The following is a 14,793-nucleotide window of genomic DNA, read 5'->3' on the forward strand; positions in this document are numbered from 1 at the left end:
GCCTTCATTAAGAGTAGTTTGCATCATCTTTCCTGAAAGCGTCACATGTCATCAATGACTTCATTCTTTATCACTTCCTCTAGTATAGACAGAATAACCTTCAGAAACCTGCTGCCCACAGTTTTATGTCTTAATTAGTACCACTGTCACTACAGGAACGTCTTCATTGTCTCAATTTGAAAAGACATGGAGAGACCCGTACACATTTGTTTTATTATTACATTCACAATAACTGCTCTTAGTTAACTGCTAGTGTGAAATACAGATGCTACAGTGCAGCAAAAGAGCACTAGTTAAATGGCTTAAATAAGAAGGAAATTAGGCTTAATACATTTAAACCTGAAACTGAGATATAGTAGTTTAAATTTGGTTATGTGCACACATTGAATGATTGCATTCAGTTCATGTTAATGTATTACTAGATGGACAGACTAACTCATAATGGATGGAGTGGTAGGTAGATGCAAATAGCTCAATTAAACTATATTCATGAAATGCAATATTATAAAACAAATGAACTGAACACTTCAGTAAATGTACAGTATAGATACATATATATATATATGGATGAATATATAGATCTGCTTGGCACAGAAATATTACCAAAATAGAGAAAATTGGATTCCAATAACTGTGATTGTTAGCTTGTGCAAAAGAATATTATCAATTCAATGAGAATTTCATTTCTACTAATTCACCAATCTAATTTATCCATGTATATATTATAACTTGAGTGGTTTTAGTTTAAGTTTTATTTTAAAAAATTCTCAAATTATTTTTGTTGCCACTGAAATTTATTTTAAAAAATTAAATAACTGCTTGATTTTATGTAGATGTCTTAATAAAATTAGTATACTGTAATACATTTAACCTTGCCTCACAGGTTTAGTTATGATTGACTGAAAAAAGTTGTATCTTATAGAAACGTATGAATTTCAGTCTCAAGACATTAGGATATGTTATGTAACTCAGTTACACATTTCAATCATTAATTACTTTTCAACAAATAAATTAAATAAAGAGAAACCCAATAAATCACCAAACTGTACCTCACAGTTAAGGTTATAACTGTGGGTTATACAACTATTAGCATTAGTATCATAAGCATTCATTATAATGACAGATGACATATTAATATAGTATGGCACCTCTGTTCTAGATTGGATTGGCTCAAAGATTAAAGAAAAATGAGGAGTGAAAGAGGTTTACAAAACACAGTAGAAGGTTTCTGAGTCAAACAAGGGATTACATAAATAAATAATTGCTAGAGTGTTTATAAACATGTTTGAAATTAATGTACAGCATTACTACTTATTAACCATTTTCCTTAAATTATATCAACCATTTGTATTCTGACTTTGAATTGAGCCTTCTGACGAAAATATATTGCTATTGTGAGAAACATTTCTTGTACTAATGGATCAGACTTTGCCATAGCTGTTTTTTTCATTTTATTCTTTTTTTCTGTTAATATATGGGATTTGGTGAATTTGTAGCTTCATGAGAAAAACATAATAGCTATAAACTAAATGGATTACACTACAAGGAAGTGTCAAAATCTATCATTTTTAAGACAATAGACTGTAGTCAACCTTTATAAAAATTATGAAGTACTTTAAATATATAATATTTTTTAGCATACTGTATATCTGTTTTTAAAGATTTTCTAACCCAAGAAACCCAAAAAAACAGTTCTTTACAATCTACATACTGTTTTCCAAGAACTCCACAACTGACTAATATTAAAGATTTAAACTAACAACACTAAAGTAAAAAAAGCTAGTTTGTTCAATAAAAATAAAAATGTTAAGACATTATGTAGATATAAGATAAGATCACTTTCTTGGCCATATACAATTTCTTGTATTAGGAATTTGTCTTTTCGCATACCCCAACCTGCTGTCCATGAGACACACAGACAGGGAAAGAGGCTTGGGGCCACAGCGCAGGATCAGCCATTTGTATGGCGCCCCTGGAGCAGTTGGGGTTAAGGGCCTTGCTCAGGGGCCAACCTAAGTAAGATTCCACTGCCGGCCGCGGGATACGAACCGGCAACCTTCCAGCCACAGGCGCAGATCCTTAGCCAGAGAGCCACAGCACATAAACTTACATAAACAATTAAGGATAACACAATTCAAACCACAATAAAATAAAAATATGAACAATAACTTGTAAAACCTCAAATTTTCATCACAAAATAGACAAACTTTCCAGGTATGTGCAGTACCATGCTCTGCAATTCAGAACGAGGCAATATGTGTGCAGCCCTATTATATTGTAAACAAGCAGGTTTGTGAATACATCTCTTTTAATCCAATAGACGTATTGCTTTTAATTTAAAGACAGTTTTGCTGACAAATACTTCTTACTTGTTAATTCTGCATACAGATCACATTGGAATATTTCCACTGTAAAATGTTTGCAGCACAACCTGTATTTATTTCCTTCGACATCACATTACATTAGTCATTACGGAGACTAGAGAGCGAGAAGGGCCATCATCACAATTTGTGGTAATTCCTGGAAGTTATCGACAATATGGTGACTTACAGAAGTTTCACAAAGTTCACAATTTTGCACTTAATTTAAAATGTGTAATTGTTTTCTACACTGTCAATTAATGTATTTTGCTACTGAGATTTAATAACCTTTCTGAGAAAGTGGGACTGTAGTTCACCTTTAACTGCACAGATATCAAAAAGGGAATAACATACCAACAATTCCTAATGGATCTACACCTAATTGTTTCTCACTGAAGCCCTGTTGAATTTCCAACTACTCACATATCTCTGACATGAGTAGTCAATACCTAGTATATTTGTGCATTAATTAAAATTGGGAAACTGTTCTCATATAAAGAATGACCAACACCTGACATTGAAAGTTTAAAGGAAAACATTAAAGGGTACTAATGAACTTATTGGTAGTGTCATCACCCTAGTAAGTTTTATTATTCAACAACTCTCTCACTTAACGGCAAATTTTTGGCCCTTGTGCTTCACTACACATGGTCTTGGTGATTCCTTATTCATGTTAAGCCTTAACAGACCTGTTTTTATTTCACTCAAGCAACCAAAAGTACTTTGAAATGAATAGTCCATGGCTTGTGTCCTTTCAAATCCTTATCATCTAATAATTCTGAATGCCTTAGAAGTTAAGAACATATTCTTAATTTAATATTATAATATACACATTCTTGTAGGAATACCTAAAACAGATATTAAATATTGTATTCTAACACTTGGAAAACAGATACTTGCGTTTTTAGGCACTTCTAGTGTGGTTTAAAATGTGGGGGAAATTGCCACTTGTGGTTTAATAACAAAGTTAGAGAAGCAGTAGAAACTGAATTACAGCACAACAAAGCAAAACAAAATGTTTATTACAATGTCTATTCTAAAATAACCTAAGTATCAGCTTAACATTAAAGTATGCTTTATTTAACAGTTCTCAGCCTGTGAAAAAGATACAAACACAAGGAAGGCAAAAAAGAAATTTATGGTCCTCAAATAATTTAAATATCAGTATTTATGGATACATCAAACTAATGTATTAGGTGCATAGTTATGCATCACATAAAAAAGTAAGCAAAAGTATTTGAATAGTACACTATAAAATGAAGCAAAATATCATTATTGCAAGTTGCAAACCAAATCTCAATTTTACAAAGTATATCTAATTTTAAACTGAAATAAAGCAATAATACCAAATATAGATAAATAATGTGGTATTTTGTAGTGAAGTGCTTGAGTAACAAAACAATTCTGAAAACTTCTGATGCTTCAAAAATATTCTGTCTCTTGTAAAATCTCTGTACAAATTGAAGGGAGTATAAAGTACATCCTCTTAGATTGTTTTTTATGTCTGCAATGAACCAAAATAATTTAAAATATTCTTGAAAGCTGAAATTTACAATTGTGTTAAACAAAATATACCAATTACCTGGCAGTGATTTGATTTTAATATTTCACAAAGACTCTAAAGCACAGTGGCATAGTTATTGCATTAGCAAATCTAGAGGAAGCACACAGCTGAACATCAGCTTAGATTCCATCATAAGAATATACATTAAGCACTGCCATATGAACAGTCTGCTCAGAGTGCAGGTACCAGCTTTCCTGACTAATCAAAAGGAAGCAGGAATGCTCTTAGAACAAAGAGGTTTCACTAGTTCCATCCCATGAAGAGAATTAAAAATGACAGATTTGAAGCAATTTCAAATGCATTTTTTTATTTCTCTTATTTTTCTTGATATTAAAAACAAAATGTAATAACATAACCTGCCTTGCAATGGTATTTGAGATTTACAAATGGAAAATGAATTATAGTTGGCTGTAAGTTGATAATGATAAAAAATAATGCAAAACAATTACAGAAAATGTGAAAATATAAATCCTTTCATTTTATATAATAATGCACCCAATATGTATTACAGCAGATATAAATATTAATGTTTTAATGAATGTATACATTTACATCTATATAAGAGAAAAGGCAGCTATTTCTCAAACAGTGCTAGTGGCCTGCCTAATTAATAACTTACATAAACCCTTCCTGACATTTGATGAAGTTTTAACAGAAAAGTACAACCCCCACCCTCCAAACACACACTCGCTAAAATCCCCCAGAGCCTTCCTCCCTTCCCTTTCACATCACCATCACCACCATCCCAGGCAGTGAAAGCTCAAAAGGTCCCTAAACTTAATCCTGTTACCAACAGCTTTTGCTTTTTCAGGAGACTTGCAGATTAACACAGCAGACATTATCGAATTTACAACCAGCCGCCCGGACATCTGCCCTACTTTTAGCAGTTAATGTAAAAGGAACTAATCTGGTTAAGAGCAGAGGGCCATTTCATAAATCTGTGCACCAATGACTGTAAAAGCTGTCATGTCTCTTCTGGGGAGCACAAGCTGAACTGAACTGTCAGCCTTCTACTTACTGCTTGTTAAGGCTAACAAGCTCATTCACATACAGTACTAATGAGGAGCGCAGGCTAACACAAGCAACACAAACCAGAAAATTCTAAACAACAGTGCTCGCTGCAGTGTCATTTTATTCTCTCCTTTCACAGAACAATCACCCCAAGAAAAACAAGTTATTGAAAATGATTTTTATGTGGTTTCTGAAATATTTATCAAAAATACATATCAAAACTGAAAGAAAGGGGAAACAGTATAACCCTCCAGCTGTTTTTTTAATTTATTTTTGTACTTATTTTGTCATCTCTGTTGATGGAACATAGACATGACTCACATTAACTAGCTCATGTTTACATAGCTTCATATTATACAGCATTTTACACGGCTCAATTAACCTGTTAGCTACAAATAATTTTTAAAGCTAAAATAACATCTCAATTTTGAAGAAACTCACTGATGTCAGATGTATACCTGCCTCATTCAAATTGCAAGACTATTACTAAAACAAATTGCAAGATATTACTAAAACATAACTGTTTTAAAGTTATAATAGTATATATAAATCTTCTCATTATGAAATCTTTTCATGGTAAAATGCAAGTGTATTTAGTGATAATTCAATATTTTTTATTTTTATTTTTAGATTGTATTCAACACTGTACCAAGCAAACATCCATATGTAGAAAAAAAACTTTTTTTACTGGAGAACTGTTGTTTATGCGCTAAATCAGTCACTTTCTGATTTTGGATTGTCCACTTAAAAAATCTCCAGGCATTAGCTGTTATTCTTTTCAATTATATATGAGTCCTTCACTATTCTGGAGGACAAACAGACAACTCCAAGTTAACTGCATTAACACTGCCTAGATCTTGTTCCTCTGTGGCACAGCTAATGGGAGAATATTTCCAGTGTAGCAGAATAAAATATTTGCTACCAAGTTGAGGCAAACCTTGTCGACTCTGAGCCTGCTGCTAAGCAGAGCATTAATAAAATTAAGTAGATTGTTAGGCTTGTATGACAAGACATGTTAAAAATATGCTCAAATAGTGGAACGAACCTACTTGTCAGTTAGAGGGGTTCTAATGAAACATTCCCTCAGAGGGTAAAAATGCACCACTAAGACTGAGAAGGATTATTTTATTATAATTTCTTCATACAGTATCTTAATTTCTCTCAAAATTTACAATATTACAAGTATCTACTTGGTCTTATTGACGGTACACGAGGAATTTATTTGACCCTTATGCTGAAAGTGACAACTATTCTATACTGCCAACACCGCTACACTAACACAATTATTAAGAAAATGTAATATTCTTATACAATTTTCTGTTGTCATTTTAGCATATTTTAATATATAGAATCGGAAGATTTTAATTTACTAATTTTAATTAATTTGAATGACAGAATTACCCAGTGTGTTATGATGGAACATTCTAGCATTTTGATTAATACTATGGCCACTACTTTGAGACTGAGCTCTCAATAAAACATGTGGTAAAAGATAAACAATTGTTGGGGTCAAAAGAAAACCAAGCTGCTTTATTCAATATTTAATACAGATATTTTGTAAATAAGTCAATTTATGGGTAATACATTCCTTTCCCAACATGCATCATTTTGCATCCCTCTCCTCAACCCTTTCATTATCTTTTCAGCAGGTTGCTGGCTCTTTCCTGCTAGAGAGTTCCAAAAACTTCAACAGCCACGTAGGTTACGGCGAGATCAGTACTTCTAACTGCATACCCGCTAACTCACTCAATTCTAGGTTAATGCCAAAGCCCCTGAACTTGTTTTTTTTTTAATGTTCAAAATAGAAAATCAGAAAATCTGCCTTAAACATAACATAAATGACTAATCAACTTTAGTCTTGTGTCAACAGTTAACAGAAATAGCTTATTGTTTCAAATATCAGATTAATATTATAAATTCAAAACAGACAATTTTGATATTTTCAGATAAAGATTTTGATATGGTCTTTTTTTAAATGCAACTTCTGTACAGGGACAGTAGTATATTTAAATTACATTAAATCTGTATTTTACATAGATGTGCTCTCCATATTTTGTTTAGAGCCAAATCTGAAACATGGCAGGTTTCAATAATATGATAAGCCATAGCCTTTGTGGTTGCAACCCAAAAGACATCCTACCAGTCTATCATTTGCTCTCTTAATCACAGTGCCATCCAGCACCTCTCACAGTGCCATTTTTCAAGACCATGCAGCTCAGACTCTTGCATAGTGAGCCCTTAATTAAGAGGTTCCACTGTATTGTTTATCTGACCAATGGCTGTGAAGTCAAAATGCTGTCACACTAGGCTACTACTGTAAATTTGTGAGGCAAGTGAAACTGCAACATGTAAGCCCCAGGACTGCAGCTGACATGTTTTTTTTGTCTCTAGTAGGAATCTACACAATTTAAAATACACTCCACCTCATTACAAAGCTGCCCTTAGGAGGCAGGCAGTCTGCATGTACTAATAAGGTAATGTTATAATAAGGTTGATTTTAAGAGGCTTTAAAATATGCAGGAGCCATAGTAAAGCAATATATGGTCCACTATAATTCTAAATAAGTCAATATTTAATTTGATTTGATATATTTGCATTATCTTGTTAATAGAGTACAGTAAGTTTTATTATTTTCATCCACTGTTTATATTATATAATATTGATATATAATATTCTGCACATTTTTCCATTACACTAAATCTTCTGTGTTGTGACTATTGTTCATATTTTAAAGGTTCACTTTCTTGTATTAACCAACTATGTAAATCATCTAAACCCACATTAATATTTTTAACACAACTGTAATGAATTACACATAAATAACTAGAAACAGGGAGATAATCATATTTTCTTGCATTCATTAGTGGTGCACAGGCTGCACAGTTTTTCAGTAAGCCTGGGTAAGAGGACAAAGTGTACACAGCCTGATTTATGCTGCCATGAAGACAAACACTCAAGGCTCTAGACGCTCAAAAGATTTGATTCCAAAGAACAGACTTTAAGTCTTGAATTGAAATTTAATTCTGTCACGAAAAGGTGCTGTTGCTCTTGTATGCCTCTAATCTGGGGTATGGTTTAAGTATACTATTGAAGCATTATGTTCTTTTAAAAGTAAACTCTACAAATAAGATGCTCTATCACTGATTTTCAAATGTTTTTAGTGATTTTCTATTTCTCACATTTTTAAGGTCTTTGAATTACCTCTGAAACACCAAAAGTAAAATTAGAGTTCAAATTATTTCAAGTGGATATGAACACATTGAGGCCTTTAGATCTTAAATATTGAATATAGTATGGTCATTCCTGTAAATCACAAGGTTGGATTTGTTATGTTATAGAGACTAAACATTATGCTACTATTGAAATATTTCAATGTAAGGAAATTGTTTTACAGCCCTAGTGTCTGATACAGAAATACCTGATTATAAAACCTTATTATGTATTTACTGCAATATACAGTAAAATATACATGCACACACATCTTCTCTGTTAAAATGTACACTGTTAAAACTAACACATTTGATTTGCCTCAGTTTTTGCTTTTGTTTTTTCAACAGAAGCCCATTGGGTTAATGTATGGTAATCTATCATTTATAAACTACCTTGTTAGTACACTTTGCAGGCTGCTGCTTTGTAAAACAATACAGGATCCTGCTGAGTATATCAGCAGATTCTGAAAAGAGGCTGTTCAAAAGAGTATGAGACTTAATAGGGGCTGTTTCCTCAGCGACCACCTTCCCTACCTGCTGTCCCCAGCCGCTCCCTAGAAACTTGGCGGCAGATGTTGTTGCGTTAAGTTGGCTCTGAAGTGCCTCTCTTGCTCCCTCATCTCCCCAACAACACAGTCAAACTACATTAGATCCCTTTATTTGTGCCTCAGGCAAGTTAGGGTGTGCAGCTGTGTCCACCCCCGTTCTACCTTTGGTGTTGAAGCCCCTCAGGCAGCAAATGTGAGACCAAAACTGTTCTGCCGCTCTAAACTACATCTGCTGACAATCCAGCAGTCTCGCTGCAGGCTGGTGGGGACCCTGGGTCTCTGCTCAGAACAGATGTCTACGACAACCTGCTTCCTTACACCTGTATGAGTTCTTGTAACCTTACAGATTCTGCACTGAAAAATTCATGACCCTTGAGGGTTTCTGTCCGTCATCAAAGGCCCTCTTTCCGACCGTGTGTGGCTCTCAAACTGGGCCACCCTGCATCAGCTGCTGGCACTGAAAAGACTCTTCCAGCTTTGATTCTTCATGCCTGAACTTCAATTACTTGATCAAGGACTTGAAAGTCTGCGGTTGAGTTCTCTCCTAAATGAAGTAAGCCTGCCCTTTGGGTCCAAAAATGCATTTCCCTGACCACGCTGTCAGTAGCTCCTGCTCTTCTGATTAAACACACTGACATACAGTATCTCCATGTGCAGTTAAGATCACTTTGTTTCACTTTTTCTAGAAGCAAATCATTCACACAAGTATGTATTCCCATACAGCAGATAAAACCAACAGAACAGAACAAAAATAATAAAATTCATATTTTAAATAAACTGTTTTGCATAGTCATTGCAGTAAAAAACTATTTTGATATTAATAAACCATAAAATAACAATCATCCATTCAACACAAGATTTAAAAATAACTAAATTAAAGGGTGGTCAGAAGTGCTCATGCTCCTGTAATAAAAATGTACTGTACATCTTTTACTGTTTTAATACAGTCTGCTCGTTTTGCTATTTATTTTCAATATATCGAGAATTTTTCATTACTTGTAGAGATTTAATTGTCCAACATTTTATTTTAATGAGTTTGAAATGAGAAATGAAGATGTACTGTACTTTGTATGTAAAAGCAGAATTACACAAAGGTTTAAGAACTACTACATACTGTATCTCTTGAAATGCAATTAATATAAATAAGGTCATGTTTATTTTCTTCCTACACATGTATTTTCTATTTCAGATATGCTGTGCTACTATATGTGCTAATGCCTAACACAAGGAAATTAATCATGAAATATATTTTTAAAGCACACTTGTGTTATAAAAAGAAGTGAGGAAACAAAAGCAAATTCAAATATGCAGAGGAAAAAAAAAAACAGGAAGTCTAACTGCATAGGCCAGGCTATGCAAGGAAAATTTATGTGTCTGCCTCTCCATCTTTGTTTGAAGATAAAGCATTTACCTAGTTTATTCCAGGCAAGGTCAACAGTAAATTAAAACCAAGGCAATTCAGTACATGCCCATCTGGACAGTAAGTTTCCCAAGAAACTCAGGTAAGGAACATTAAAATATGCATGCCTTATTAAAATGTTTCCATTATATATTCACAAAGAGATGCACCTGTGGAAAACCCCCTATAAGACATATAACCTATGATTAGGGAAGTTATTTGAACTAGGTGAGATATTATTTGGATAGAAGTCGCTAGCTGACTTTCTAAGTCTCTAAGTGGCTGGCAATTGGCTGAGCACCACTCCTGAAGCCTTCCAGGCTCTAGCAGGTTTGTGATGCAATCAGTGAAGAGTGCACCTCTTCTTTCATTTCTTATTCAGTTCCAGTACTGAACTGTGTAGCCTGCGGTTTGTTAAAAGACAAGTGGCTGGAAGATATGTGGGCTGTAGGAGTCTGCATGCACTCCTGTGAGAGGCTGCATGCTTTAGTGCCACGACCCAAGCTGAAAAACACACAACTGACAATACCAGACAAAAATAATTGATTATTCTAATTTACTTAATAAAAAGCTGTAATTTGAGGATGACTACCTTCTTTAGTAATCTCTTTTTAACATTAAAATACTGTACAAATGTGGACCTATTGTAAACAACATTCTTTAGGGTGTAAAAACAGATATTGTACTATATATAGAACAGAAGGAAAATATTAATTTGTTTTTAATCATACCGGTTTTTACATAAAAATTTAAATATGAACATTAAAACATATAATATTTTAGAATTTGTACATCCATATCATTTTATCAATGTTACTTTGGAACTTTAAAGTCAAGTCTGATCTGAGTTGAACCTGGAAATATTCCAAGAACAGTACTAGGTTATTACTCTTTCATTACAAATGGTCTGATATTACATTGCTCTTGGTTTCTAGTTTGGCAGATAAAAGACACAATTAGAGGTTATATGCCTTGCTATATTTGTTTCAGTTGTTCACATGTAATATATACTGTTTCATATTAAGTCTTTGTAAACAAATCGAAATCAATGTAATAACTGAATTTTAAATTAATTAATGGAATGTAATGATATAAATGCAGGAGAAACACAATATCTTATCTACTGTACCAAAACTAAAATCTAAAAAACATAAATTACCTTAATTTATAAGAATAAGGTATACTACATAGGTATAAGAATAAGAAAAACTACAGTATTATATTACAGAAAAGGATTATAGGAAATAACAATATTCTCCTTTATTAATGTACAATGAATACTAAACCTTTAACAGCAAGCAAAATCAATCAGCTCCACAATTTTATTAAATAATTAAAACGGCTTGATGTTCATAAAAAAATTAAAATACTCTAGTGATTTTAACAATATTGAACCTGCAGTGGATAAATGTAAATACTAACCAAACACAGAAAATAATAAAATCTGTATTGTGTGTAAGACTGATCTGAAGAACACATTTTTCATTAAATGTTTTTCTATGGAATTTGTATTGTTTTTTGAGATATAAAAATAGTTATTACTCTCAGGGAAAGTGGCATTAATGATAAAAGAGACTGAATACAAGGTTTCAGACAAATCTGAAGAACACCCAGCATTTAGCAAAAGCAAATTTAAATTTTGTGCGCTCTTCAACATCTTACAGTATTGATTAGCCTTATGTAAGTTCCTTTCTTTAAACTATAACCTTTGTACCAAACATATACTTAATACTAACAATGCAATGAATTCTTTTATTATTTGCTCAATATTCAGAATGGATTAATTAACCTTATTTTACTATGCCCTGAATTTATTTCAGTGGGAGAATACATTTGGAAGCCAAAGCTTTACCATGTTATTTCCAGAATGACATTGCAGAAGGCTGTATTAATATGGGGAAGGTTTGTTGTAAATTAGATTCTACTCACATTTCAACTCAGAGATTTCAGCACATCATGAAAGGAACTCTTTTGTTTTAAACAGTACCGCACACTTTGCAATGTGTGGTTTTATTTATTCCTATAATGCTAATAAGGATGCATTGAAACTTTTGTCAAGTTTAAAAAAAACTGCCAAGACCTGAAAATATGATATCCTGTACCATAATAGGACATGCCTGTTGCATCCTAGAAAATATTCTCTGGCTGGAAGTCACATGATCATATAAGGTATTTCAAATATATACACAACAATAATTCCGGGAAATTTGCCACTGCAGTCAAAATATCTTTTACTCCTCTGATAACAATCATTATATTAAAACTAATCATGAATGCGGGCCAGCTAAAATGTTTCTTGTGTTTTAACAGGCTCACCTGATCATGTTATAACTGATTTCTTGGGTGATAAAGTTATACTTTACCCCCTCTCCCGAAGAGCACGTTACTATCAGGACAGCAGTTTGTTTTTATACAATTATGTAATTACATTAGTGGAAAAATATTGAAGGTAGTACTTACAATACGTTAACTAGTTTAATATTCTGAAAGCCATAATTTCTTATGCACTGTTTAATTTCTTAGTGTCAACTATCAATGAGGTAACATGCTGTACTTGTGGTTGTTGTATTTGCATTTGAGCTATTAAAAAATGAAATTAAACTCTTTAAACCTTTTATGTTTTACAGTGGCCCACAATTTTCATTACCTTGTAATAAATAAGTGCTATTTTGGTTTGTGTTATACCGCAAACTATTTTTTCAGTCTTACCTCATCTTCTGGCTGTGGTCTCATGAGGGAAACTCTGTCATACTGTTGTCGTAGCAAAGCCCAGAGAGCATCCAGGCGACCCTGAACACATAACCAAGTTACAAGCAGTACAACAGTGTAAGAACACATTCTAGAAACCAGGAAAACTGAAATGGAATGAAATTAGGTGAGATGTTTTAGTAGCAGAATAAAAATTTAAACTGGTTAATAAAGAAAATGTTGTTACAGGATCCTTCTATATTGAAGACTAATTCAACACTTTCAAGTTAACATATTAAAAATCTGCTTTAAAGTGTCTGGCTGTCAACCACAGAGAGGATTTATCCTCACAATTTAATATGAACTAAATGAATGAATCCTTTCCTGGAATCTAAGAATCGGATTTCTTAAATATCCTTTTTCCTGGTATCCAAAAGAAATGTGGGTAATTGTAATAATAATCACTTTCCTTTTTCTAAAAATTCCTTATATATGAGTCACGCCACACTTTAGTAATCAATATCAAATATAATTTAACAACATTCTGTAATTGTAATTAAAGCTTAAACAGCTCTCTGTAGTTGCATTTAAAGTAAAAAGTTCACTTTTTCAATTCAAAGCGGAAAAATAAAAGAAATACATTTCATAGTATTTTAGTATATGACATTTTCACATGATGAAGGGGGTGTAGCATAATCTTTTTTTTGACAGTTAAAAAGGTACTGTAAGAAAATTCAACTAATAGTTTTAAATCTACATTTAGATTATTTTAAATCATGCATGCTTAAAAAATAGGTGTCTATTAAAGAATTTCATGATTCACTTTATCCATGGAGTCCTCACCTTAATTGGGGTATACCACTTTGATTCAGGGGGATGGTACACAGGAGGTGGTCTAGAAGGTTTTTTCATCATTGGCTCTTCAACTTCCTCTAGTACATGAATTTTAGCATTTTTTGCTTTCTCTAATCTTGCTCCCTCTTCAGTAGATCCTTTTTCACCCCAGCGCACCTGTATTGATAACCATAAGATGTTATACAAAAAATGAAATCTATTGTATTCACTAAAGGTGATCAAACAACAAAGAGAACAGCAAAGAAGTGCGCAGTACCAATGCAAATGCTTCAGCAATAGCCTGCACCCTTTTAATAAATCTCTTAGGATGGGCAGTGACAGATGAAGAGATGCCGTCTGGTGGGAGGTGGATGTTAAGACACTCTGTCTAAGACAAAGCCTTTCTTTCCTTGTGTAAGCTCCCATTGCACCATATTTTACACATTAGGATATAATTTAAAACCCAGCATTTCTGTGTCCCAACCATCCTGGTCTGGGGATATAAATTTGAAATATATTCCGCAATTTCACTCCAACTGATCTGTTAGTTAACTGAGATACCAAACAAAATACTTAGTATATGTAACAGCAATTTTACATTTTCACACTATGTGTGTTACAGAATCTAGAGTTAGCATCAAATGGAGGTCTAATGCAGCTCTCACTGATGGCAATACAACATCATAGGCAAGGACAAGCCTATTGTGCAGCACATCAGGCACTGTCTGGATGACCCAAGTCAGTCAGTCCCGACAGCCAACTTTGCTTTGAAGCTTGGGTAGTCACTGCCAGCTAAATGTATATCTCAGACTTGAGCCAGTCATGTCTACATCATAGGACTAATCTATGTGTTCCAGATTAACAACATTATTGGCTACTCTTGTTATTTTTAGCAGGCGGTTTTTACCACTTTAGAAGAACAGTTAAAATGAATAAAACACTCCTAATGTTACTAATTCTACATGCACTGTAGTACACATTGTGAATTTTATGTAAATGGAGTGAAGGCCTGATCTTCATTATAAAATTATAATTGCCCAAACATGCTGAGGGAACTCCTGAGTGCAGCTTCACTGTTTGTTACAACAGAAGAACTGAAATCCGCTATGCAGACGCAATGTAATGCAGCATTAAAGTAAAGAATTTAATTTCAATACTCGTTGGAAAAGTTGAGTTTATC

The 14,793-nt window shown here is 33.3% G+C and overlaps 1 protein-coding gene across 1 annotated transcript in view; it reads right to left on the reverse strand.

Moving 5' to 3' along the window:
- Window positions 1-14,793, reverse strand: part of antxr2a (ANTXR cell adhesion molecule 2a) — a 235,825-nt gene that overhangs the window by 65,310 nt on the left and 155,722 nt on the right. The window contains exons 15-16 of the mRNA XM_015365593.2: window positions 13,623-13,790; window positions 12,801-12,881 (exon numbers count right to left, since the gene is read on the reverse strand). Of these exons, the coding sequence (XP_015221079.1) occupies window positions 12,801-12,881; window positions 13,623-13,790 (249 nt within the window). The remainder of the gene's footprint in view (window positions 1-12,800; window positions 12,882-13,622; window positions 13,791-14,793) is intronic.

This window comes from Lepisosteus oculatus, chromosome 3, assembly GCF_040954835.1.
Source record: "Lepisosteus oculatus isolate fLepOcu1 chromosome 3, fLepOcu1.hap2, whole genome shotgun sequence".
Classification (NCBI taxonomy): Eukaryota; Metazoa; Chordata; class Actinopteri; order Semionotiformes; family Lepisosteidae; genus Lepisosteus; species Lepisosteus oculatus.